This window comes from Athene cunicularia, assembly GCF_003259725.1.
Source record: "Athene cunicularia isolate RWA chromosome 10 unlocalized genomic scaffold, athCun1 chr10_part1, whole genome shotgun sequence".
NCBI lineage: Eukaryota > Metazoa > Chordata > Aves > Strigiformes > Strigidae > Athene > Athene cunicularia.
This window is the reverse complement of record NW_020799112.1, coordinates 17,676,481-17,704,346: the sequence shown is the minus strand read 5'-3', so window position 1 is coordinate 17,704,346 and position 27,866 is coordinate 17,676,481. Positions and strand designations below refer to the sequence as shown.

The 27,866-nt window shown below is 37.7% G+C and overlaps 2 protein-coding genes across 7 annotated transcripts in view; one reads left to right on the top strand and one right to left on the bottom strand.

Moving 5' to 3' along the window:
- ADAMTSL3 (ADAMTS like 3) overlaps positions 1 to 18,743 on the top strand; it is a 190,637-nt gene extending 171,894 nt beyond the window's left edge. For all 6 annotated transcript variants that reach the window (XM_026856436.1, XM_026856434.1, XM_026856437.1 and 3 more), the window contains 8 exons: positions 5,176 to 5,358; positions 7,382 to 7,501; positions 8,268 to 8,480; positions 10,675 to 10,858; positions 13,370 to 13,574; positions 14,426 to 14,535; positions 16,043 to 16,257; positions 16,781 to 18,743. In XM_026856436.1, the coding sequence (XP_026712237.1) occupies positions 5,176 to 5,358; positions 7,382 to 7,501; positions 8,268 to 8,480; positions 10,675 to 10,858; positions 13,370 to 13,574; positions 14,426 to 14,535; positions 16,043 to 16,257; positions 16,781 to 16,890 (1,340 nt within the window). In that variant the 3' untranslated portion in view covers positions 16,891 to 18,743. The remainder of the gene's footprint in view (positions 1 to 5,175; positions 5,359 to 7,381; positions 7,502 to 8,267; positions 8,481 to 10,674; positions 10,859 to 13,369; positions 13,575 to 14,425; positions 14,536 to 16,042; positions 16,258 to 16,780) is intronic.
- Positions 18,744 to 20,236: 1,493 nt separating this feature from the next.
- On the bottom strand, positions 20,237 to 26,981 carry SAXO2 (stabilizer of axonemal microtubules 2). Its single transcript, XM_026856081.1, has 4 exons — positions 26,974 to 26,981; positions 26,070 to 26,249; positions 24,645 to 24,847; positions 20,237 to 23,058 (listed from the first exon to the last, which is right to left on the bottom strand). Exons 1-4 carry the CDS (start codon positions 26,979 to 26,981, stop codon positions 22,076 to 22,078), a joined length of 1,374 nt encoding a protein of 457 aa, XP_026711882.1. The 3' UTR covers positions 20,237 to 22,075.
- Between the last annotated feature and the right edge of the window lie 885 nt (positions 26,982 to 27,866).

The following is a 27,866-nucleotide window of genomic DNA, read 5'->3' as shown; positions in this document are numbered from 1 at the left end:
TGTTTCTCAGTCCCATCCGGAGTTGGAGTTTTTTTCCATAACATTTGCTATCCCCGGGCCACTCACGGTGGAAAATTACTTTCTTCATGGAACATTGAGTATTTTAGAGCTGCTCCAGTGCTAGTGGAAAATAACCTGTTTTTGAGGTCAGAAAAATAGATTAAACTAATTTTAAAGTTTTATAGCTGCTTAGGTCTATAGTAGAAATTTTTAACGTCAGAGGATTCAGATCCATTGCAAGACTGAGATTCTGATTTTTAAGGTTTTTCTAAGACTAAGGAGGCCCAAGTTCAGGAATACGTCTTTGTTCATGAAGGATAATTACAGCCATCCTTAATTTTAAACATGTGTTTAATTGCATTCCCTAATAGGGATGGACTTAATCCTATGCTTAAGTGCTTTCCTGACTTGGAGCCATAGGATATGATTGATTGATTCTGCTACGAGCTGATGTCAGTGATGGATCTCCCATTTGAATAACTGGGATCTAAACTGCATTCAGGGATTCTGAACCTTTGGCAGTTTGGGTGAGTTGATACCTTTGGGCTCATCCTCAGCTGCACCTGCGTGGAGGTGGGGTATGAAGGAAACAAAGGTGGCTACAGGCCATCTCTTACCTCTTCCCCTTTTTATACTGGCTGGGGATCAAACCAGGAATTCTTCAGCTTGAAAGTAATATTTTGTTGGATGTAGAGAGGGAAAGACTTCCTTCCAGGATTACAAACTAGAAGATTTACTTTTTTTCCTGAAGAGAAGGGCTAGGAAATTATTCCCAGAGTGATTTGGTGTCTTCTGATGGATAGAGAAAGGAAACCATTCTGTAGAAGAAGCTTATGTAAATGTGTTAAATTTGGAGAGTAAAGTGAAAGGAAAGACGCATTTTAAAACTGTCTGGGAAAGGACAAGTGACAACAGTAGAAACGTCTTTGAGTCAGAACAGAGGGTAGAAAATTATAGCAGTGAGGCGGAAATATTTTTAAAATTCAATGTAATTAGATTTTAAACATCTAATAGTCTTCTTGCTACAGTTCTGTAATGGAAAAGGCTCTTGAAGACAGTGTGAATGTTATTTTTGTCCATGTAAAGTCCCTATATGAATCAACCTTTATGTAAAGGAGAGTCAAGCATCTGCAGTAAAATTTAACCTTGCACACCAGATAAAGTCCTCCATGAAGTCCTACAGATACGTCCCAAAGCTCAAGTATAATTTCAGCTTCTTTAAGAAAAAAAAAAAAAAAAAAAAAAAAAAGGCCTTGTGTTTGACTTATTTTTGCTTAGTTTAGGTTTTACTTGGATAAGAAAATGGTACTTAAAACTTTTTAAAGTTTTATTTACATAAATACTGAAGGATAAAGTACAGATTTTAGGCCTTAACTATTTGCCTAGGAAAAAAAAAAGAGCTTTTCTAGCTTTCTGATGGTATGCTTGAACTTTACCCTGAAGTTTCTGTGTAGGAAAATCGGTGCTTTTCACAGCGCTACTGTAAGAGTCTTGTCACAAGAGGAATGTGGGAACTCTATACTTTGCCTGCTCTCTCACAGGAGCTGATAGATGAGACCTAACTCAGCGCTGCATACCAGCAGCAAAGTCTTATCTCAGGAGTAGTAAATATGGAGTCTAATTCCGAAAAGAAAAGCATTGAAAATCTGCATGACGGAAGCTTTTTTAAATGAAATACATAAATGGTGACTGCATACTGGGGTTGTGCTACGAGTTATGTTATGAGAAGGAGTTTTATGCAAAGCACTGTTAAGCACAGACACTATTAATAAAGTAAATGCATACCTTAAAATTATTTTTTTTTTTTTTAGTATCCTCCCACAGTAAAATAGGAATTCCATAAATGACAGTATGCACAAGAACTCAATGTGTCTCATGAGAGTTATGGCAGAAAAGGGTTTTTCACTGGCAATATGAACAGACAGGAGCTGGACTAGAAGGGATGTCTTTCTCCTGCTTTATTTAATCCATTTATAGGGTGTCTATCAGCAGATGGAATAGCACCACACAATAAGCCTTTCTTCTGGCTGGATTCTCTACTGCATCTCTCTGGATGCACAGCTCTGAAAACTTTATATCACATTTGTGCTGGCCAGTTTTGAGTTCCCCTGAAGGGCAGGGCTAGGGGCCCCTGATTTCCAGCATACTGCTATGTCCTGACTGCAGAGTGTGCAGAGTTCTACCCCCTCTCCTCTCCTGCCCCTCTCCTCCCTTCATGCTATACTCCAGCCAGCAATAGGTCCCTGAACTCTTCTCTGAAAGGCGTCTTTTTTCCATAGCTCAGGGCTTGAGCTGAGGATTTGCCTTAATACTCTTAATGGCAACCTAACCAAAAGCCCATGAGGAAGCACACAGAAGGTGCTGGATTGCAGATACGTTGTTCTTAAGCAGATGGTCCAATATCTCCTGCCCAGAGAGTGAATTGGTTTCCACATAATACAGAGGTTGGGGAAAAAAAAGGAACCATGAAATGCGAAAACTTGAAGGGTGCTCAAAATTATTGTGAAGAGATGGACCCTGAAGGTATCTGGATAACAGAACTCTATTTTAAAATGACAGTGTGTCATAGCCATGTATAATGCGTAGTAGTGTTGTTTTTCCATTATGTATTTTCATGGATTTCCCCCACACACACACACTTTATCTGTAAGTGACAGCACCTCTAAGATTGCTTGGATGGATTCATTGTGCATTTCAGTTGGGCTGGTGGCTGGATTGCCACGCAGGGCTCTGTCCACACTTCTCCTTAGACCTAGAATTTATGTCTGTGTGTTCACATTATTCACTTGAGAAATGGTCTGATTTACCTGTGTGTGGTATTACTTGCTTGTTTCCCCTACAGAGAAATGTATACAGCACTTTGGAGAAAGAAAGCAGAATCATTTGCTATAACTTAATTTAAGTTTAAGGTGTGTGACAGATACCCAGTTTCGAACTCAAAATGAGAAGCAAAGCTATTCTGCAGATTTCATCTGCAAACTGAACTCCAGTCCGAGTTTTAACTTGTCTCTGAGATGTGAGTAGAAGAGTAGAGACATGGCAGTTTTTCTGGGACGAACTCTAGGATACAAACCAAGTTTGGAAGAAAGAAATATTTGACTTCAGTTAAATCCCAGGAGCGAGGTACATTTCTGAGTGCTGTGGTGAGAGCAGAGAGAGGACTGTATCTTGGGGTGATATTGCGCTGAAGTTTGATAGAGGCTCAGGTTAAAAGCTTAAATTTGAACCTTTCCAAACATTTTTGTGTTTTTGTGTTTTGTGGATTTTGACTGTAAATCTTTTGACTTCAGTCCAATCTCAACCATGCTGCTTCTGGCTTATTATTTGACTCTGCTTGGTCTGTAGGATTTTGGTGCCAGTGAGGGTAGTCTGGCTGCAGACCTCTAGGCCTTAGATTAAAATAGCTCAGCATCCTCACAACACCTCCTCAGCCCATCTGTATAGTAAGTATATATGCCTGGATGGCCGTGGAAAGTACACTGTAAAGGAAAAATATGTCTGAGAATGATACACTTTAGCCAGAAAGCTGGGGTAAAATGGAAAAAAGACCCTTAAAAACAAGACCTCATCCTAAATCCAAAAGGGTTTTTTGAAGTGGCATCACGCTTCTTCTGGAAACTTGAAAAACAGCCTGACTTTTTGGACCCTTGTGCACTCTGCAGATCTGTACTTTGTTTTATACAGTTTTGTTCAGTAAAATACAATCTCATGAGTTTAAAAGCACTGAACAGCTGCTAAATTGTCTAGAACAAAATCTGTGATTATGCAGAGACTGTTTCTTTCTGCTCGCTTTCTAGACAAAATGGTGGGGGGGAGCTTTTTCCTTCAGTGAAATAGTAGGTTCCAAAAAATATGTCTGGTTCCTATTACAGTAAAGGAAAAACTTGAGGTGTGCATTGGAAGTGCTAAGCCAGTGATTGAAATGTTAAAGTTGTTCCTAAAGGCTATTCCACATCATGAAGACATCATCTGTAAAGTGATACTGCACAATGATCTGTGAAGAGAGGAGACTGAATTAGCATTCAATATGGCTGAAACTTCCAAACGTCCCACATTCACGTTGGCTTCTATCGCAGAACCTGGTTTGGTAGTGTTCAGTGGACACCGCTCAATATTTTTAGCAAATAAACAAGTTCAGGTGAAAGACGGTTTAACTTCTCAGGCTTGTTGTGCACCTCTGCAGCTAGTCGGTGTGCCACGTAGGTCAGACTTAGCCAGTGATTCATCTAGGATTTTGAATCTTTGAAAGAGCATTTCTGCGGCAGCAGCTCAACCAGAAGTGTCTGATTTGCCGACTTGCAAAGTATCTTTTTAAAGGCGAATGTTTGAGGAAAATCAAACAGTAGAAGTCCCCCCGCAAAGGTGGTACTGTGCCAGTGGAAAAAACATCTCATTAGAGATAAATGTCCAAAGTCGTTCCTTCATTAAAATTTAGAATGACAAGTTATCTGCAAATGCTGAGTTTCTCGGGGTTCAGGCGTTACAGTAGGACTGATGATAGAGCTTTGGCTTTCTGTAGCGTGGTAAATGAGATTGCTCAACAACTGAGCCCCTCGATTAGTTGCTAACAGCTCTTTCCGTTCCTTTTCTTGCAAGTTGTATATATGTCACCTGCAACCTGGAGAATTTTTCAGAAGCTTTTTGGCAGAAATTGGCCAGATCTATTTCCTAATCTAATCGATAAACATACCCTTTTTTTCTTCAAGAGAAATATTTTGCCTCCATTTATTTTTTTTTTTTCCTTTTAATTAGAAATTGAATAATCATTTCTTCATATATTCTGGGATGCAGGTGGAATGAAAGGATGCTGTGCAGATCTTTTATGTCACTTGTTCTTGATTGGGGTTAATGGTCTCACATCTTTCAGCAGCAAGACACATGAGCACGTTGCTTTTGTAGCACTGGTAGAAGGTTTTAAAGCTGTTCTGTGAGTTTGCCTTACAGTGCTTAACCTTTCATCTTAGTGGGAAGCTGAATTATTAACAGGGCTCACAACTGGAAAGTTTTGTTGTGAGTGGAAAAAGTACTTGTCTTGCTGCAATGTTGTTACTTTAGTTTACAGTACAGGTGAAAAATGACAAAGGAACTTCTGATTCTTGGATGTTATGGTAGCAATAATATAAAACCTATGGCTTATCTCTCACAATAAACGTTGTAATTATTTGCATTTTAAAGGTGTTCCCAAACCAAATGTAACATGGTTTAAGAAGAAGGACGTTCTACAAATCAATTCTTTCTTGGTTTTGAATGGCTCTTTATTTCTGAGGAATGTTTCCTATGAAGATGCAGGGACATACACTTGCAGAGCAACCAACGCTCTCGGAAAAGCTGAATCTGCGTCTGTCCTCCACTTAACTGGTGAGTGCTAAATGAGAATTCCTTATTGTTAACAACAGTGACCCACTTCGATTATGAAGTTTAGCCAATAAAATAGTTGGGGGGATATTTAACACTTTATTATGAGCTTGGAATTTTTGATTGCATCTGACTCCCTGAGATCTGTTCTCTATTTTGTGTTTCCTGTAATAGTGGATCTAGGTAAGATGGTTTCACTTGTGGCTTCTTCAAAAGTTTTTCCATCTCCTTGCTTCCAGGCAACAAATATGAGCCCTTAAACCAGCAGACACATTAGAAAATTAAATCCACTGTCATTATGTTGTTCCTCGTGCTTTTATCTAGGGAAATGGGGCAGGCTTGAGTTATTTAGAAAATCTGTGGGGAAATACAGTGAAGTGAAAGCAAAGGCTGGTTTGGGGTTTGTTTTTTAATTATAGATGCCAATAAAACATAGGGCCATGGAAAACAAAAAATTCTGAATATGAACTGCTAACTCTCAGAATAGAAAATGTAAAGAAAAACTCTATTGTAAGTAGATTAATAATATAATACTGTATAATACAATCACGCCTTGCAAATAGCTCCAATAAATGGATCATTCAGCTCTAGAGATTAACTTTCTCATTATTTTGCTGTACAAAGTACAATGCAGTTATACATGGCCAGTGCTGCTACAAAGCTTGCTTTCTTAGGCACACACGTGTAGGGCAGTTTATAGATGTTTGGATCTCTTGGCCAAGGAAGATGTACCAAAGACATAATAGGAGTCTCCATGTGAGGATGGGTGTAGACTGAAGCTCCCTTCTTGATTTCAGTTTTCCTGGAGTGCATCAAAACTTCAGATGTTCCAGAGAGGACTATTATTATAATGATGTGACTGGGAAGATTGATCAGAAGAGTCTGAACTTCATTTCTATTCCTGGTCACATGACATGAGTTTAAATAAATCTTGAGTGGATAGAAAAGGGCCAAATACTGCAAATTTTTTGGCTGTGCAAAACTGTAATGAAACGGGAGGATTTATGGTGTCAGGGCTTAGAGATTGCACTGTCTCAGTGTTGTCTAAAGCAACATCGTGTCAGCCTTTTGGACTTCACTACAGCAATTACTGCCTGACCTGAGGCAGTCAAGAGCAAAATCTGTGCAGCCTTTCTAATAAAAGTTCCTAAGGACTGTCCAGGCAACTAACCTTTTGCCTGTATGGGACTGGCCTCGCTGTGGTTCTGTGGAGACGTTTTTGTCCCAGTGTTTACACAGACAAGCAGGAGGCTTTGTATGGACATTGCACACTGAGGAAAAATGCTGAACCAATGTAAAATGACCCGCAGAAGTTAGAATATAACAAAAGATTTAAACCCTTCTAGAAGGAGAATCAGAGATACTTTGCACATTCATTAAAACAGAAATGTTGACTAAGTGGCAAGAACTGTGTGTTACTGACAGATTGCCCACAATTTTGGCAGCTATTCTGTCTGGCATATGATAAAAAGGAGGAGTTGCTATAGTGATAGGCATATAATTTTGCATACATTTTGCTATCTCTAGGCATGATGAGATTTTAAAAGATTTTCTTCTTTTTGCTGTTGTAGCACTTTGTCATAATTCCATCTAATGGAACAGAGGAATTGGCCTGATTCCACCGGGATAATTATTTTTCTTGAAATTTCTGTTTGTGAATGACTGCTAATGAAATAATAAATAACATTGTCGCGAGAAACAGGAAATACATCATACATCCTGTAAATCTTCTTTTTACACTAAATGTTACAGGCTTATTTTTCTAATAAATAAAATTCAGTAAATTTGATTAATTTAGAAACTTGCATAAACATTATAAATAATTTCTGTGTTTCCCTGTTGACATATTGAAGCATATTTGGTAGGCAGACAATTTAACTGCATAAATGAAGTTGATCCTAAAGAAATCCAAAGCGCTATTATCCTTCTGCTTCATAACTAGCATGGTGGATATTTTGATACATTTTTTTTTTTAGCATCATGGTTTAATTCTTGCTAAGAAAAGATTTTGTGCAATGTGTTACAGATCAAAGATTTACAGAGAATAACACTCTGTTGTCAAAGGGAAGCAGAAGAAAGCGTGTCCTAATGGCATCTGGAATTGGTACAAATGTCAGTGTGGTACCTGGAGATCCACTAAGAATAGGTATGTTGTCTTTTCTGCTTTGTCATTTAAATTATTTATTCATTTCATTAAAATGGAGAAAATGAGTGTAATTCCCAAGAGTCCAGGTTTGGTGACGTTCTGGATTTCCTAACCATATCTCAGCTTTCTGTTGTCAAGGAGGGAGCCTCAGAGTAAGACACACAATTTTTTTTTTTGATTCAGCTTTTAAAAAAATGTTTTCAGATGACAACCCTTTAGGTACCATCTAAGTGACTCATCATGAGACTAAAGCTACATAATTTCTCTTTGAGTTTCAATTGAAAATGATGGGAAGGGATTCAGGTGGGCTTTAGAACTGTTTTTTTATTTTTCTGTCTAAATGAATACCTCTGTTTCCATCCCTACTTGTTCCTGTGGAGTGAAAATGCAGCAATTTAATGTGTTTGACTCCTTTCCATTACAAACCTACTTGCATATTGTAGAGTCTGGGATAAAATCTTTGTTCCATTTAAATAATTGTTCTCCACACCCCCTTTGTTCATATAGAAATTAAATTTGTAAGAACTTAATGAAAGGGAAAATATAAAAAACTTTAAGTCTACATCATCTTACACAGCTGATGACACTCAAGGGGCAGTCAGGATTTTGGGCCATAGCTTGGACTCCAATGAATTTATACATACTCTTGTTTTTATTTAGACTGGTATGGTAAGGTCTTTTATGTAAAATTATACAATCATACGTATGTATTCACAAATATTTCAATGTGTTTAGAAAAATCTGCTAAAATGCTGTTGATTTTTAGGTTGCCCGGTGCTGCCCAGTTACAGAAATACAGTTCACTGGCTTTTTGGAGATAGTCCAATTGAGGAAGTTAAGACCTTGGAATACCAAACCCTGGCTGGGGGTCGTATCCTAGAGGTGAACACCAACTCTGGTCAATTTGCTGGACAATTCCAATGTTGGACATCAACTAGTGCAAAACTAATGTCAGTTTGGGTAAATGTCAAGAAGGAAGGTTTGTTGAAAATTATATGACAAATTCTTACATTTTAAAAATATTTTCTTTCACTCTGTAAAGGCTTTCCTGAAACCTAACCTGCTTTTAGATATAGAAAGTCATTCATAGATAAATGTTTTAACTCCACATATGTGAATAGTCCCATTTAAGTCAATAGACAATGTCTGTAATTAAAGTGGGATATGGGTGTTAATGTATATCCAGATATCACGTGGAGGTTCTCATTTCTTACCTGTGTAGCTGAGAAACTGAATGTTGCCTGATTCAGTGTCTTACTGCTTAAACAGTTTTAAATCAGGCAGGTTTTCTCAACTCCCCCTTCAACAAATCACAGCAATGGCTTCCATGATAGCCCACCAAACTGAAACAGAAGTGACTTTGAGGTCATCTTTGGAAATAATTATGATAAAAATAATTTTAATATAATTGTCATATTCCAGCATCAGATGGTAGCCACCATATTGTAGTCACATACTTAGGGCACACTGCGCTCTCATTTCAATATTACGTTTTCAAGAACCTTTCAAGACTTAAATCCTACTAAGAGTCTGGCAGCAGAGCACCAAACTCTATATGACAGTTTTAAAAAAAACTCTCTAATCAGTCAATAGCCAGGGACTGCAAATCAGGTTTAAAAAGAAGTATCTGTTGAAACTGGAAGTTTTTGCATGTGATTTATCTCCTAACCTATCGATATGATTTGACTTACGGTTTATGTGCAGAGGACTCAAGCAGCAAGATCAGATCTGTATATAAAAGTGTATTCTCAGTGTTTGCCAGTGGATTACTTTCATGGGTGAGAATGGCTCTGGTCTGCATGGGGTTGTGGAATCAGTTATATTTACAAAGTAATTGTACTGAAACGTATCTCTGATCAAACTATTTATTTTTAAAATCAAAAGTCAATCAAAATATTAATGAACTGAATCAGGAAATAGCCTAATTGAGTTTATCAAAGATGATATCCAGGCCTTGGTCCTAGCATAGATCTCATTACAGTTAGAATTTCTGAACAGGTCTAGCCAGGTATGGAACCATCCACCTGTAGCCTTTAGCTGCACTGCCTTTTGGTTGCCCAATACCCTTTCCAGTCTGGCTGGCCAGGGTTTTGGGGAGATTCCGTTTTCTAGTTGTGAGCTTTAACTCTGATTGATGCTTGTGTAAATGTTTCATCACTGAAATACCCATACCTTTGTAAGACTGCAAAATCTCCTTTGGTGGTTTTTGCACAGTAGGCATATTGAGGGCACTTCTGAGCTGTATCATCCTAGTTAAACAAACAATACAGTCTCTCCATCATAGTTGCAGTCAGTAAATTTAACTATTTCTACTTTGAAAAAGGCCCTTTTGTATTATTTTAAGAAACCCAGAAGTAATAACGAAACATTGAAAAACAATAAGTTAAAGAATTCATTATGTGCTGGAAGAGTGAACCTGTGGACACAGCTGGTAGCTATCAATTATTCTTGGTTATTACAGAAAAATCTGACTCCTTCTGTGATCACATAAAAATCTGTCAACATTGCATAGTACTTCATCTTTTACCAAGTGTCAAAAAAAAAAAATTTGGGGGGGAATGGGTAAGTGCGGAATTGTGACTAAATATAAAGGTAGTAATTGTTAGAGGTGATCGGTTTTTAATATAAAAAGCTCTTTAAAACAAATTCCTTTTTCATCTTGCCAGATGCCTCAGTGGCAAATTATTTATGCATTAAATACTTTTCTATAGTTTAGTACAGGATTCTCTTAAATCCTGAAATTATGTCTGGAGTAAGATGAGTTTTCTTCAGAATAAGCTTACTGTAGAACAGCAGGAAACGTAGAGAGCCTGATTTACAGTTTCCTCTTTTTAATGCTCATTGTATAAAAACGTTATGAAAGTTTTAAAAGAAGTTCATCAGTTCCTACTGTGAGCCAGGTTCTGCCCTTCATGTGCACATATGCTGATCCCATTTGCCTCCTAGAGAACTTCATGCTTTTATAGAAGGGCTGAACTCGAGGGGAAGTTGAGTAGGACTAAATTCTACTTTGGCTTATGGTCCCTTTTCACAGTGCTGGAATATTTATTTGCTTTTCTACAGAGGATGCACTATCTATCTAGTTTACAGAATATGCTGCCAAACCAATTAAAATGTGACACGGTTACACTGTATAGTGCCTGTCTCACACTACTTCCAATTGCATTTTTTAGATTATAAGTGGGAATATGCTGAGTGGAGTACTTGCTCTGCTAGCTGTGGGAATTCAGGAACCCGCTCCAGAAGACTACAGTGCATGAATGCAGAGAAACAGAAAGTAAATGAATCGTTATGCAGAGAGCTGCAAAAACCAGTGATTACTTACCAGTCATGCAACACAGATGACTGCCCTGCCAGGTAAACTCCTTTCTACTCTATTTCCATGTGCTCTATGTGTATTAAAATGCATTCACAACTTCCTGAAAATGTTTCTGTGGTTATACTCTGAAATGTGGGGTTTCTTTCATCCTGAATAAAGCATGAGAGATATGAAAATGGGTTGCAAGCGAGTAGGGGAATGCTTGGTGCAAATGAAGAGATGTGTGCGAGTCTCCGTGCTGCTGCAGCAAGTTCTTGCTGCCACGACACCGAGACCTGAAAAGCTAAGCTGGAGGTCTCTCTGACATTGTGATGTGCTAGTTTTGTGGAATCTGTGCCAGTGCACAGAGGGAAAACTCCTCATGTTTCGAGCAGCCAGAATACTCCGTGTTCACCTCCTCTCCTCCCATGCCAGCAGAGCTCCGAGTAGGCTGTTTACTGTGGAATGCCTCGTTTGTCCCTAATGCCCCTCACCACAGTGTTATTTATGCTCCTTCCATGTCCTTCCCTGCCAGTTCTCTTGCTGGATCAACTGGGATACCTTGTGATCTTGGGGCAGAAAATCTTTACATCACAGGCAAGTATACCACCGCATCTGATTCCAAAAGCCAAAACCTTACCTCTAGAATTCTTGAGTTGCACTGAGCATTCCAGCTCAACAAGGCGTTGCTCTAGGTTTTTAGCAGGAAATCCCAGAGGAGTCCTCAAAACAAGTGCTTTCCGTTGCTTAAAAGCATTGGCCATCACTGTCAGCAAAGTAAAAATCTGTGAGGGATGAGAAGTCATGCACTCATTTTGGAGTTGTCCCTCACTGGAAAATGTTTGGAGAGAAGTGTTAAGACCTTAACTGACATTGGGGGAGCGTGTCTTGCCAGTATGTTCTAAACTCTGTTCTAAATACAGAAAACATAGCAACAGATAAATATCAGGATAAATTTGTTTATATTTCATTATTAGCAGCCAAAAAACCAGATCATCTTAAATTAGTCTGAACTCTAGCCAGCCCATAACAAGCAAACTCCTTGCCAGTGGAAAAATACTGAAATAGAACTGTTTGAAACACACAGACAGGGTTGCAGGTTTCCCTCTTAAAATCCAGCCATTGAGAGCAGATGACAGAGAGGAGGATACCAGGGGGCCTGATGCTCCCCCGAGCAAGGTCGTGCCTTTTTGGTGCATGACTTACCAATCATCTGATTATCACTGAACCCAGACTATTCAGCACAAAAACCAATCGGTTGTTTCATACGGCTAAACAGACCGGCACCTAAATTCTCTCTTATTAAAATGCTTAGGTTTTGCTTTTAATTTAGCTTTATGTATTTACCAGTGGAAGGGAATTGTGTGTATAGTAACATAATTAACTCTACCTTGAATTATGCATCTCTGCTAATGTACAAGTTGTTTTGCTTTTGTATAAGTATTCCGCAGTTCCTATATAGGAAGAGCATCCCAGATGCCTGGAAATAGTCCTGTCTCTGGTTCCTAGTGCTTCTAACCTCTCCCCCTTCCCTGGGATTGAAGTGCAAAATGTTCAGACTTCCCTCTCCCTTTCCCCACTTACTGATTTCTGCACGATCTGCTGATCCCAAGGCAACTCTTCAGAAAGTATCCATAGAATTAAAGGCTTTAGAGGTACAGTCAGTGTCATGGGCCCTTATTATTCCAAGTGTTTTGCGTGTGTTTAATCGCTTCTCTCCAGCACAGCATAGAAGTACAGTTAAGCAAATATTAGGGTTTAAGCATGTACTTAACTTGTGCTTTAAGTGTTTGCCAAATTAAGGCTTTGCTGAGTCGCTGTTCGTGCGCTGCACCAAATGTTTGCAAAAGTACTTGAGCTTTGAAAAGGACAAAAAGACAAAGGTCCAGAGTGTAAAGGATTAATTGTCCCTGAATGGATATAAACTGCTTGAAATGAAGAAATAAGAAAATGAAATAATTGCTACAGACAATAGAATATTTTTCCTGTTATCACAATTGTGCTACACATAAAGCCCCATTCTGTATTTCTGGCTTAGATTTATGAAAAGATTGAGTCAAATAAATTGTATTACCACCTGCTGTTTCTCTAGTATTGTTCCTATCTGCCAAGACAGACGAAATCCTTGCAACTTCTAATCAATAAATAACATGTTCAACTTGAGCCATTATCTAGCAAGATCTTGATGTAATAAAGTTGGATTAGTTATGACACCTGTTGCCTTAGTAGTAAATCAGAACAGTTCATTTATAGGTTATGGAAAAGGACGCTGTTCTTCATTCAGAAATATTAAATCCAGCAGGGTCTACAGGGTTTACTGAGTATAACCTTCTGGGTAACAAGCAGTGTAACTTCCGTTAGCATATGTTGAGTCAGTTATCTTAGTCGTCAGTTCACCGAATTTATGAGATCTTGATAAACAACTGAAAAAGCTGATTCTACCTTTTCTTTCATCTAAAAAATGCGAGGACGGGTTCTCTTGATTTTTATTTGCAAACAGATTGCTGCTAACTCCCGTCCGGTTTGCAGTGCTTGCAGAGTTGCTATAAAATTGTCTCTGTATCCTGTAGGTGGGCAACTAGTCCATGGTCTGAGTGTTCTGCATCTTGTGGCAATGGATTTCACTATCGACAAGTAACTTGTCAACAAGTAAAAGCCAACGGCAGCGTGCTGACACTGCTGCCAGCTGCTTGCACACACAGAGATCGTCCTGTGGGAAGGAAACCCTGTATGGGTCATTCGTGTACGGTGGGCACAATACAGACAAAAGGACAGGTAAGTGACAGAGTTTGTCTGGAAACTCCTTATTTTATAAAAGTGTATTGGTGTCATCACGCCACTGGCTGAACGTCTACTCTATTGCACAAAGGAAGCGCTGTGTGGCACTAGTTGTGATTACCTTTCAAACCAGTGAATTACAAATCCTGTGGTTTTTTCATTTTGTGACGTCTGAGCTAATTTTATTTGTTGAAGACCTGATCCGTAATCAGAGTATTAATTTCAGTGTATTTCATAAGCTAGTCCATTACTATGTATTCAGTTTTTTAAGCTAGTATATTGCTTTTATAGCAGTCTTGTGAGAACACAGTTTGCATAGCTGTACTTGTGAAGTCCCCAAAGAAAGATGTATGAATGTGCTTCAAAAGCAGTTGCAGTAATATTTAATACACAGAACTCTGCTTTCTCATATTTTCTTTCTTTGTTTGCGCAGTAAACTTGTGTTCATATTGCTATGATTTTTATAATTATTAAAAGAGTATTTACTATTCAGTGAGCAAAGTAACGAATTAAAAAAAATTACTGTTACTGCATTCCTGTTACAGATACTAGCAAGGCAAGTTTGTGATTGTCAGAACTGCAGAAGGAATGTGAAATGATGAGAGAATAGACAATGGATTTAGCCTTATGAATAGGTAGGAAAGTCAGTATCTTGACAAAATTGCACACAGAGAAATCCAGAATATCCAGGGTTTATCCAAACTGAGGCGTGATAGGGGTGAAGATGGAGAAACACAGATCAAGAATTTGTGACTGGGTTGTGTAGCCGGGTAACTGCATAGAAGGGTAATTCTGTTGTTATTGACCTGATTGTTTTTCTTTCCTCTCACCCTTTTCTCTCTCTTTAGTGTTCTGGTCGCTGTGTAGGCCGCCCTGTAGGTTTACAGCATCGTCACTTTGTATGTCAACTTCGTAATGGATCTTTGGTGCCAGACTCTTCTTGTGATGAAAGAAAGAGGTACACAGTTTGAAGCGCTACTAGTTAGATTCTTTAGATGATCAAATTAAAGATACAGGATTGTCCGTGCAGTATAAATATGCAAATTCCTATGTATCAAACACAAGGGAAGGAGGTGGTAACAGTCAACCCTTTGTACACACTGAATTCAGGAACCCAAGGAGGGTGATGGGTTTGATCAGTGTCTTCCACTGTGCTAATGGCAAAAGGAGAAATTGAGAGAATCTTGATTCCCCAAAAGAAAGTAGAACTTGGAGTCATCTGTCATAACTTTTTTTTTATTATTATTACTGAACTAGGTCTCTTCTGATATTACTTTTTATTCTGGCCTACTGCTGCCTAGATTTTCTAAAATAAGAGTTTTCCTGGGCCTTATGTTGTGGACCATGTATATTGGTTTACTAGTTGATGATTACTGAAATAAGATGTGCTTCTCCGCAGAGAGAGATCTCGTTCTGCCTCTTAGTAGGTACTGTTGAGGTATGTAAAAACTGAATGATTGAGAAGGCGTGACTTTTTACTTCAAGGTCCACATTCTTTGCAAGAACTCTGTTAATTTCTTTTACTGTCTTTAAGCAACTCCTTTCAATATGAAAAGTGCAGGCTTTAAACCGCCATGGAATCAACCAGCAGATTCACTTGGGGCTATGCTGTGGCACGAGTGGATGGCAGTCTCTGTGAAACACCATAATCTCAAAAAAGAGTGATTTTAAAGATAAAATTAACCCAAGGGCTTGGGGCCACAAAACTTTGTTCCAGGCCAAATGCGTAGGCAGGGCAATGAAGAGCATGGGATAAATGGGTAACAAGTACATACCTGGGAATCGTTACCGGGTTTCTAGATGACCGAACCCAGCTCTTCCTATTTCTTGCTACAGAAGTGCTCCTGAACAGTGAGCATTTTGAAGCATTTTTGCTGCACGCACAATTAAGTTTTGGCTCGGCTGAAGTTCGTGGTGAAGCTGCCGTTTACTACTAAGAGCAAGGATTTCACTTTGGCAGCTTCGAATGCTTGAGGCGGTTCAGTGTCAGCATGGAAATATTACTTGTGTTCAGGAGGGAGGTTATGCACAAAGGACTTGCAGCATCCAGTGTGCAACAGTTCAGGGTCAGTTAAGTTTTCCTAAAGGTAAAACATTTTTTCTATTCCAGGATTAAGGAATTGGCTTAAAGGCCTTGTCTTTTGTTTCCTCATGAGTGAGGCATGATGAATGAGCACAAAATGAAATACAGGAAATTCAACTTGCACATAAGAATTTTTTTACTCTGAGGGTTCTCAAACACTGAAACAGGTTGGCCAGAGAGGTTGTGGAGCCTCCATCCTTGGAGATACTCAAAACACAAACGGAAATGGTCTTAAGCGACCTGGTCTAGTTTATTGTGCTGTGAGCAGGGGGTGTGGGCTAATCAGTCTCCAGAAGGCCTTTCCAACATGGGTTCTGTCATTCTGTGAATAAGTGTTTAGCACGAAAGTAAAAATGTAACCGCCGTTTATTTTCCTCCACAGGTCTCCTGTCAGAAGAAACTGTTCTTCAGAGGCATGCGATGTCTATTGGAGGACAGGCCCTTGGAGGCCTTGCAGTGTGGACTGTGGGAGTGGATTTCAGTCCAGACGAGTGTACTGTGTACACAGAAAGAGTAACAAACCTGTGGCTGATCAGTACTGTGGATGGAGGAAGAGACCAGTGACCTGGCAACACTGCAGTGTCACATCCTGTGGCAGTATGTAAATGTTTATTTATATGAGCATAGTAATAGTTTGTAGCAGTTATATTAGAAATGACTCACAGTTGTACACTAATGATTCTGCAAACATTTGATTGTACATCAAAGGTAAAACTATCCTCTCCAAGGAGCACTTCATAATCCTGGGGTTATTTTTCTCTGAGTAGGCCAGTTTGATATTAAAGCCTCAAAAGCACTTTTAGAAACAGGATATTTAGGAAGTTGTTTTATGCACATTTCCCTACATGACTGTGCCAGTTGTGACTCATGTCTCCAAGCTGTTCATTCCTGAAAGATGGGGTAGTTTTCTGAAACAGACAATAGGTAAATGAATGCAATGAAGTCACACCTCTTACTTGTGACCTAGTTTAGCTTTGAATCCACTGCTGGCCAGAAACGTGTAGTTAAATAATGACAAACCAACCAGGAATCCATCAGTTGTTTACAATTACGATGATAAGTTCTACTATTTATCTTTTGTCCATTATAAAGCCTTTTAATGTTTAAATATATTTTTCAGAAGGCGAGTGCAAGGATACAACTCACTACTGTACATTTGTAAAGCAACTAAAGTTATGCTTGATAGACACCTACAAACAAAGATGTTGTCAATCATGTCAAGAAATGTAACTCTTCTATGGAAAGTTCATGATGCTGCAGTGAAGAGATGAGAAGAGAGGTTCATTAAACTAGCCTGCTCAAAGTATACACTTGTAAATAAGACATTAGTCATAACAGTTAAATGGAAACGTGGGGCTAATGAAAAAACAGTACTGCAGATTGATATGCTGGACAGGGTATTTCTTCTGGAAACTTTTATTATCCACTCTTTGCAATGGAACTTAATGTTTTAAACATTTTTGTGTCTGGATTAGAAAGATAATATCATGGCACATCATCTGTAAAATTTTACAGGCCATCACATTATAATTTTATTAGGGGGAAGAAGTGTTAACTAAAAGCACCAGGTAGTGCCTACTGTCCTTAACTTATGAGAAAAAGTCACAAAATCCTTTGAAGAATTTTGGAATGCAGCAATTACTGACCCCTAGGTTTTGGTTTTATCGTTTTATCAAATTGAACACAATTTTTCAATTTATAGAAGCTGTGGCTTGTAGCTGTAAATTTTTTGACCAGCAACTTCATTTTCATAAACAGCTTGAGCTTAAGGGCTGATCTCACGGGATACGTTTTACTGATACTAGCTGTCAGATGGATACACAGAAGTACATTCAATTTTTCATGCTTGTATTTATGTGTATGCAGTAGAAGAAATTGTAGATGCTAGTACAATTTTCAAAACAGCTGTAGATCTGTTTTGAATAAATGAGGTGTCATTTTCCATTGTTTCTATTCTTCTTCTCCAGTCACTGAAGTACAATTGAAGTTCTGGCATGATTAGACTTTTTCTACTGATTTTAAATTACACACAAGGCTTCTTTGTCAGAGCTGTGAATGAAACATTTGTGAGCACTGTTCTCTTGCACATCAAGACAAACGGGGAGCCAATAACTGGCCAAACGTGGCTGTCAGATTTGCTGTCTTGAATAAATTCTTTTTCTCCCCCTTTTAATGGGGCAAAATGTCCAAGGAATCATTATTAATTATGAAGATAGACAAGTGCAAGAAATCCATTTTGAGCAGTTTTCCATCACAGTGACTTTTCATCATGACCATTGACCATTTGAGTCTTTTGCAAGTTGATAAATTCTGATGATGATATTCCCAGGTAAACTGTTTCCCATGTTGCAGATTGTCTCACTAGGGCTGTAAACAGAGAGACCCCCCACAGGAGGCACCAGGTACATGGTTTTGTAGTTTGGTAGTTTCCAAATTACTGCACCGATTGCAGGCCTGAATGCTTGTACTGACCTGGATCTTGTGTTACATTACTGAACTACGTTACATGCTGATTAGTGGGTATGCTGCAAGAACAGTTTTAGAAGCAGCATTCCTGCACGATGGGTTTGCATCACTGAAAATTAGATTAGCACTACTGTATAGAAAATGTTTAATGTGGACTATTATGTCCAAGGCTGACTGCAAGGAGAGGATATTCCTGATCATTACCTTTTTAATCAGCAATGGGTCTTGATTGTTTAAGCAGTTTTTTTTAAATTAAAAGAAAACATTTGTAAGATACTTTTGTAGATATTTATTGTCTGATTTAAAAGTGCAATATTTTGTTTTGTACAGTGTTTAATAAAGATTTTTGGACATATATTTTTTCTTATTACCAAAATTTCTTATTCATGTTTTTCCTTTATATTTAAAGTTTTCAAATGTTAACACATAGCATTTTTTGTTGCTTTAATTTTGCCTTTGATTAAATATGCATGCTATACAGAAGCAGTGCTGTAAATGTTTGTTATTGCGATTGGCATGACATTCCTCTGTAGATTATTTTATTGCTTCTCCAGTAACTGAAGATTTTAGCTTTCTTCAACGTAGTTTTGATATTTCTGAAATAAAGTCTAGTTTGATTATTCAACACTGATTACCCAGAGATTGTTTATTACTGTGATTTTCATGGTAGCTATGATTTCATTCCAAGTGTTATTTTATCAACTATGTCTGTAATTCTGAGATTTTTTTCAAAGCTTAGTTCTTATTTTTGACAGCTTATCAGACAGATTCTCAGCTTCGTTACAGTCTGCTTTGCAGTGCTATTAAGAAGCAACATAGATGTAACCTGGCAGAAAAAGTGGAGAAGAGAATTTGCCAAAATCCAAATAAATCAGATCTGAGTCACTGTAATCTAGAATCAGGATTCTGTATAAAGGTGGAATTAAGTTTCATTTCTTAGCCAGGCCTTCATGTTCTGCACTAAGAAGAGTTCCTTTAGATCCAAAAGAAAGAGCTCTATGTTTTATATTTAGTGGGTGATGAAAGTATCTACAGGAAAAAAAGTTTCAGAATACCCAATATGTGTAATGCTCTTTAGAAACAAGAGTTTCATAAATAATATGAAAAAGAAAAGCCTTAAAAAATGTATTAAACTGAAAATAAATGTCTAGTAATGAAATGGTGGTATTTCAGAGTTATCCTAGAGGGTAACCTTGGCAGAGGTGCGTGGGTCTTTAATTTTCCTTCTGTGTCAGCAATGTCTTCTTTCTGTGCAGTCTTAAAAAAAAAAATCAAAATAAAAATGTGTACAGCAGTTCTGTGGATCATGCTTATAGCATGGTGCATGAAAAGCACTTTTAGAAGAGCCATTGAATCCATGAGTAACGTTTCTGCTTCTACAACCTGGTTTAACATGACATCATAAAACACTTTTTTAACAGCTGTTATTTTGAGAAATATTAGTTTTCCAGCCTGCTATTCATTCTGTCTGCATGTCAATAATATGTTGCTTATGAAAAAGTTCACCTCAAATATTGAATACTGTCTGAAGGTTTAGAATATTATTTGATGCTTTTCCTGGAAGCACGATCAGTAGGGTGTGGCTCTTTCAACTGTAACGTAATAAAAGCTTCTCTCTTTCACTGTTAAACTTAGAGGAAAACATTAAGGGCAAACTGAAGGGGAATACACCCCGTCCACCCTAAAAAAGTCTTTGAACACATCTGCACAGGAACTGTTAAATATATCTGAATATGCCCTCCACTTCCTCTCACAAATTTTTGTACTGTGCTGGTAGGTGGCAGCAAATGACTTTCCATAACTTAAGTGGGGGGGAAGTGACTTAAGAACTAAAAAAACAGCTGTGAAAATTCCAAAAAAGCATCTGGGCTCACTCACAGACCCAGAGGAGGAGCCGTGTTCAGCAGAACATGCAGGCACACGTAACGTCAAGGATTCAGATAGCATTTCTCAATGGGTTTTCTTCCTCCCTAGAAAAGAGAGCTGGAGGATATTAGGAGCTTCTGTGAACTTCTCATGAGGGACCCAGAATGTGTATAGGATATGGACTTGGGTAGGTGTAACCTATGTGAAGTTTTGACTTTGTTTCCTCAGTTGTTGCCAGACAATGACTCAAGTTTCATAAAGAGAAGGGTGTTTGTACTTTGTTTTCTTTTGTGGTACAGAAGGTTGCCAGTGAATTGTTGTGGGTTTTTTTTTTCCTGTCCCGCTTTTAGGATATCTCAACTTTACATTACCCTTGTTCACTCCCAATCCAAAATATGTCTTTACCAGCAGGGGACGTGAATAATCTTCAGAGAGAAAAGTTTAATTGAATCGCTTCATTAACAGAGTAAGTCATGTTACAAAAACACAGTACAAAGGCAAACATTACCTGAAAGTAACTGATGCTCTAATAATGTCTGGAGCTCCCTCATGCAGTGCTTTTACGCACAGCCTGTATATTCAGTTCAGCTTTCTTCCCTTGCATACAATCCAGTTGCTCCTTGCAACACATTTCCGTCATTGATCTTAGTCCTTTTATTGGTGGTTTATGAGGTATGAACACGTATTTCTTCAGAACCCAAATAACTGCTCTATACCAATGAATACTAGATATGCAATACTGAAAAAAATCATACTGGAGTACTGTGATAGAAGATAGTACTGTTGATCATGGAACTGTTTATTGGGACTTGCTTAAATCATGAACAGGGCTGAAATCTGTTCACCTTGATTTCCCCAAATCAGGTGAAGATACATAAAGAAAGGACTAAGTCTCTCACACAGAAGCATAATCATTGCATGTACAATTGTATAAAAATTTGTGTGTTTGTAACAAGCAATTATTTGGAGAGCAGGCAGACTGAAGCCAGGCTTTCTAGAGATTTCTGCATCTTGGCTGATACTTCTTTTAACAGAGTTTACACTATTTTCTGTTATCTCCACATACACATTTCGTTTTCTGCCATTTTGCCCTTCAGACTGCCTCTGCAGTGAGCTTTGGCCGTGGTAACTGGCTGTTTAGCTTTAAAAATCAGACAGCAAAAACTGCGGTGGATGGATGTTAACTTTTTGAGCCCTGATTCTCTCTGCTTCCTCACCATCTGCCTTGCAACTCGAAAAACAATCGTTGTTGAAATCTCTTTGTGAAATTTGGTTGAATTTGCACACTGGGTTTAAAAATTTCTTGGGTGGGGAGAACACATACTTAGCTTTGCATCAGCTTTTTTTCCTTTGGTAGTAAGGCTGAAAAAGCACTATTAAGGAAATTAGGAGGCAGTTTAATGACCTGCCCTTTATGTCTGAGTGATTTCAAGCATGTGTACAGAAAAAGAACAAGGTTACTTCTTGTTAATTGCTATCAGAAATTGTAGTGTGACCTTTATACTCTCATCAGAACGGAATGAAGGAAAAGTAATGATGAGTAAAGATAAAACCAGTTTTTTAGAAAGGCCTAGGTATCACAGAATGCTATCTTATGGTTTGGGCAGCAAAAGACAAAGGAAAAAACCTTATCAGATTCCTCAAATTATTGAAGAGACTGGACTGATGGGCTAATTATTTAATTATTATAGCATGATTTGCTTACTATGAAAACAAAGTTGTGATCATAAGATACTTGCTGTGTCACAAATACAATTATTTGATTTGCAGATGCAGAAAATTAAATGTACAATACATATGCTTGAGATAGAGCATAATGAAATCTGTGAAGTCAAGAAAACTAGAATGCACAATCAAAAAAGAATAGATGCCATGTGAAATGCATTATTCTTAGGAAAATTGGCAAATCTTTATTAGTCTTGTAATAAACTTCTGGCTTCGCTTTGATTTTCTTCAAGCTGTTAGTTGCAATGCTTTTAAAAGCAGACTTTGCATTATTTAATTTGCTTTCAGTGTTATTCAAGAAACAACAAGAAGGATTCCAATTATTTTACCAGGGTGCTTGAAATAATGCATTTAAGTATTATGACACAACAGCTACTTCCTTTGGAATAGGATTACTATTGGACTTGGAAAATTCCGGAGTAAGCTGGCGGAAGAATTTGTGACCATGAGAATCTGTGTTTACATAGACATAACCTGGAGGAGATGGGTAATTTGCTGGGCAGATATCTTGTTTCTTTGGAGTATATTCTGTGCGATAAATTGTTTCATCTTGAAAGGGAGCTGAATTAGGAACTACAGCACATGCAGGTTTGAAACTTTGAACCGGAATGATCTGATGGGGTATGTAATGAGACTTGAACGTAGTTAAATCATAAAACTTGCCCGTGGGGTTTGGAATTTCCTGTTGTTTCTTAGTAGTCTCTTGCCGACAGATGCTCCAAGCTTTAAAGTCTTCTTTCGTAGTAGTATTCCCTTGAAAAGGGGCATTGGTGGTTCTTCTATTAGAAACGGGTCTTACGGGGACAGCAGGAGAAATCTCATGCTTAATGTAATCAAGATGGCTCATGGAGTTAAAATCCATGTTGCCTGGGGGTGGCACGTACTCTTTTGTTTTACGGACCTCGGGCAAGGACACCAACCATGGCTGAAAACGATCCTGGAATTCAGTGACTCCATTAAATTGAGCACTGGACCCAACTTTTGCATTTTCAGGCTTGCAGCTTTTTGCAAGTTGCCCAGGTAGCCCTTTAAAATCATTCCGGTGGGTTGTGAGATCTTCAAAGGGTTGGTTGCTTGGCTTGTACTCTTCTTTTGATCTGACGAATTTTGGTTCCAGTTGATGAGCAATGTAAGAAGTGCGATGACTAGTAGCACTATCAAAAGGCACATCTGAAAGCTTGGCTACACGTGGAGGCTTAAAACTTTGTCTGGGAATCAGTTCCCTAGGAACAAAGTCATCTTGAAACGTAGTAGGATTTCCAAATTTCTCTGTAGGGGGGTGGTACATATGCTCCACCTTACTAGGTTCCCTTCTTTGAACTTCCCATGACCTATAGTCATCTTTAAAGCAAAAACAAAATTTCACCATACAAGTGCTGTTACTCAAGACCATTCCTTTAAAATGAAGCCAAATTCTTCCGGTATTAAATCTCACAAACCAAAGAAAATTGATGTAAGTGAGAATGATAATGTTATCTGCCTGTTTGCGGTATCACAAAACTGTCTTCTATTATTGGTGTGATAAAAACAGACAAAAGAATTGTATGTAATACCCTGTTTGGACTATTTCCTCAAGGAGAATGTTGTATGTACGTATTTAGCATGTGTTCTATACAGAAAATAGCCATATCCAGGTTTTATATACAATATCTTACATTTTACTTAGAAGTTTATGCAAATATAGAGGGCTGAAAGGAACCTTACAGGTCAATGGGTCATGTTCACTACTGATTGGAAGAATTCTCTCTCTTAATTTCCGTATCAACATTACATCAGCTTAAAGCTTGTTAGGATTTTTTTTTTTCTTCGCTTCTGGGTTTTTTTACAAACAGACTGTTTTTCTACAGTTAAAAAACTTACTGTCCAGTCTAAACTTCTTCAGAGGCAGTTGAAATCAATTTTTTGTCTTGCAATCACTGTACTTCCTTCAGCTTCCAGTGTTTTTTCACTCCTTGATACTCTCCCTTGGACTGCTATCATGCATTTTAAATAAAGCCATTGCAAGGTGTCTTACTTAAATGCTGAGAGTAGGCTAAATTATTTCCTAACCTACACTTACACGTAAGCTAAATGGAAATATTTAAATTTCTTCATAATTTATTTACAATTAATAAGTATAAATAGAATGTATTAATATAAATGCATTTCTAAGCTTAAAGAAGCTACTCAAATATAACTGGCTTTTTTTGAAGAGCCTTTTTTCCCCAGTTTTATCTTTCCAACTTTCTCTCGCTGCACTCTCTCCTCTGCTCATTTTGCACCAAGCATTCTAACCTCCTGTTTTAACAGCCATATCTGATTCTCGTTATTTCAACTATTTTTTCAATACCACTGGCTCTCATAATGAGGAACATCTTGATTTTCATCACTCTAGTAGATCATATCTCATAATTTATTTCTACAACTGGGACTACAGTGCAATAGATGTAACAAATTTAGTAACACATCTTATGTATAAAATTTTCTACTGGTATATCAAGGTCACGTGCCAAAATGACTTAAAAGTGCCTTTGTGCTGACCATCATAATAGAATAATTTCTGTCAAAACAGATCATACTATACAGTACATAAACCAGAAATATAAAATCAACTTTGACCTACTCTTTGGTAAAACATGTTACATGAGCTCAAACTATCTGAAACATATATTGGCACTTCGATTACAACCAACTTTTGCCTGAGACAGACTAACCTTAGAATTTCTCCTCCTAGCCAAGAAAACCTTAGAAAAGGCTTTTTGTTTAGAACCAATAAATGTTACCTCTAAACAACTGGAGTGCTGAACATCTTAAGGCATTATCACCTGCTTTGTAGTATGTCTTTACTTTCTGGCCCAAACTAAGAAATCTAGCTTCTAATATAGGCAATTCAGAATACTACCTTCATCCTGGTTATTTCTCTTTCTAAAGGTGGCATATATTATTACCTTGATAGGTTGGTATGGTATCCAATTTTCCTCCTGTAGTGTGTTTTCTCTCTAGGGGTCTTACTATTGTCACTGGTTGTATTTTATGAGCATTATAATCTCTCTGGTATGTGGTTCCCAGTTCTATCTTTCCCGTCTTTGGTTTATGTTCTTCTTGTACCCGAAAAGGTCGCTTCACAATATCATATGGTAAATAATCAGATCTGAAGTGGGGAAAAAGGAAACACTGGTTAAAAAACTTTTTTTTCTGATGGAGTCACTTTTGTCATTTTTCCATTATACAGAAAAACAATGACTTATGTTTACTCGGAAAAATCAATCTGATGTCACATGTTAGAGGGATAGCAAGAAGGAAAGAAAACCATAGTACATAAATCTAAGGTCTCTGATGCATGATACAGCCTTTATTCAAAGGTAGATGGTGAAGCAACTTTTCAACACTCTGACTCTCATTACCAGTTTAAAAATATTATTTAAAATATCTGAAAGGAGACTAGAAGTTGCTGTAATTTTACAAAGAAATGATCCGGAAGGCAAAAACAGAGCAAAGATCAAACTACTACAAGTGGCAGCATTTATAATTGCATGAGGAGGATGGAGTATAATCCAAAACAGCATTTCATTGTTTTTATACGGTCACGCTACGTTAAGAGGGTGTATAGTACATATGTAGGTGCTTAAACAGTATATGCAGTACACAACCAATCTTGCAGAATGGCATTTGGCCTTTCTATGTGTGTCCCATTTGTTGGTTTGGGGTTTTTTTATACACTGAGGAATTTTGCCTGTTTCTCTTGTAGCTTAAAAGAAAAATAATAATGGAAAAAGTGAAGGTTTATACTCCTGTCACATTATTAATAATGAATGAGTGATGTCTTCTAATTCTTGGAAAGATGTTCTTTAATTTTGTAAGTTTAACATCAGAGTCTGTGCACTGACAGGACAGACCTGCTGAACCCCTTTATAGTTGGCTTTCTTCAAACTCCTCATAATTTAGAACTGTCTGAACAAAAAAAATCTCTGGTCCTGTTTCTTAAGGTTTCATGTTCCCAGCATCTCAGATTCCACACATGTATTACAGACAGTTCCCCAGCTTGCCAACTTTTTCAGGCTTGATGAGGCCTAGATTTCCAAAACAGGCTGAAAACAAGGACAAAAAATTTAGTTTCCCTTTACAGGTTAAAGGATGCTGTAAAGAATGCAAATCTTGTTGTATGCATGCTTCGCTATTTTTTATTACTTTTTTGTGGTAAATGTATTTCTACACTCAAAATTTATACGTCTAAATATGCTAAAAGTGTAAATGATGCAATGATTGCATATTGAAAAGTATTGCAATACAATTTTCAGATCCCCCTCCTTGAAAGAGAAAGTATGAGAAACTTTATAGAGTAATTGTAAAACACGTTGCTTTAAAATGTTTACTTAAATGTTGTCATTCCTTCCATTTTCCCACGATGCACTTGGTACTCTTGTTTCGGCTTAAGGCTCCAGGGAGGAGAGATGTTGCTATACTTGGGATATTTTTCCACATACTCTGTTGTGAGGCACGGCTGTTGTCCATTATCATAAATCCTTGTGGGTTTATGAGGGCAGCGATGGCGCCTGGGTAAAACAAATCAGATGAGATCATTTTGAATAGTTTCAGTTAAGGGGGAAAACCCATACCCTATCTACCGGGACTGAATAACAAATGGCAAAGATTGAACAATGTCAGTAGCTTGTGTTTAAAATCTTTCCTGACTGATAAAAACACATAATATTGTGCTGATGGCATAGGTGCCAGAGCCCAGTATACTAATACGGTAATAAACGATATCAGCGTGCGAGTTACTCCTTAGTACAGAATACAAAGGATGGATAGAGTTGATCTCAGTCCTCTAAATGATGCTACCACCCAGCTGCACTTTCCTCTCTTTAATCTTTAATGATATTACTCGTCTTATTAGTAAAAATAACTAACTATGCTTCATTTCTTCTCTCGTATTGTCTCTTTTTTATTCTTTTCCCTCATCACTTGTCTTTTTATTTCCGTGCATCTACTCACCTATTCTCACTACAACTCCTGATTAACCCTTTTTGATTAAAATTTTAGTGGTGTGAAATCTCATCTGCACTTCTAGTGCTCTGCAGGCCATTTCTGAATTTTCAACTCTTTTTCAAGGACTAAATTCTCTAGCCAAAAACTATGGTTGTTTAGAAATAATGACATCTCTTTTTCTTATAAGGTTTTATTTCCATTACACCTGCTTGACTTGATGACTATTTTAATGACACCATTGTGTTAAAAGGTGTTGAGGTATATTATGACTTAATTTATTACTTATACCTTGTCATGTTGCGTAAACTAAACATGAAATTATAATGTACATGTTATTTTCTATATTACTTTGAAAATCTTGTTATATTCATTCCAATTTGCATAACACGCACAGCTCTAGTAGTTTGTTTCAAGCATAGCTTCAGAATTTTATTTTGGCCTATGTGATTATTTAATCTCTTCTTTAAGGAGATATATAATCAAAGATGTTCCTTCTACTTGTGTGTGACAGCTTGCAGTACTGTTTCAGATATACACAAAGGGAAATAATAGGTTTTTTTAATAAATGAGTCTTTGAAAGCAAAAATAACTAAAGAACAATATAGGTAAAAGTGTACAGCTCTTACTGGGTACAAATAAATTCAACTTTCAGGAGGCCAAAAACCCAAGGAACTGTCCAAAGGTCTGCAGAGAAATTTAGCTAGCACAGAATACCAAAAAGGAAAAAAATAAAGCAAGGTAAAACAGAATACAGAAACAGACATGAAGAAATCCTGCTGGGAAAAGTAAAATTAAATAAACACCAAAAGAAGTTATCTGGAACTGGAGATCCCTAAAGCTGGTATTAGTTTGGGCTGCCTGACTTTGCCAGCTCAGTAGTTCAATCAATGTGAAATGAAGTAGCCCTGTCTCAGAAGCCAGACCCTTTCAAAGTCTAGGTGCTTATTCCTTTTCGGTCAAGTCAACGGATAGTCAAGTAGCAACTGAGAGACCTATTCAGAACATAGCAGGGAAGGGGAAAAAAGAACAAGAGGGAAACAGAAAAACTAGTAAAATAAGGAGGTGAGTGTGTGCTATTTCTCAGCACGGTGCTTACCTGCTACTACATTCTTAATAAAATTCAGTTACCGTCTTAGTAATAATTTTTTCAGTAAGTACAAATAGCATATGCTGTGTCATGT

What these genes read in the sequence shown, in the direction of transcription:
- SAXO2 (XM_026856081.1), bottom strand. An exon ending in GAAGGAATGACAACATTTAA is followed by an intron (nt 24,848 to 26,069) that starts GTAAACATTTTA and finishes TCCCCACTTCAG; the next exon opens with ATCTGATTATTTACCATATG. An exon ending in TACCATACCAACCTATCAAG is followed by an intron (nt 23,059 to 24,644) that starts GTAATAATATAT and finishes TTTGCTTTAAAG; the next exon opens with ATGACTATAGGTCATGGGAA.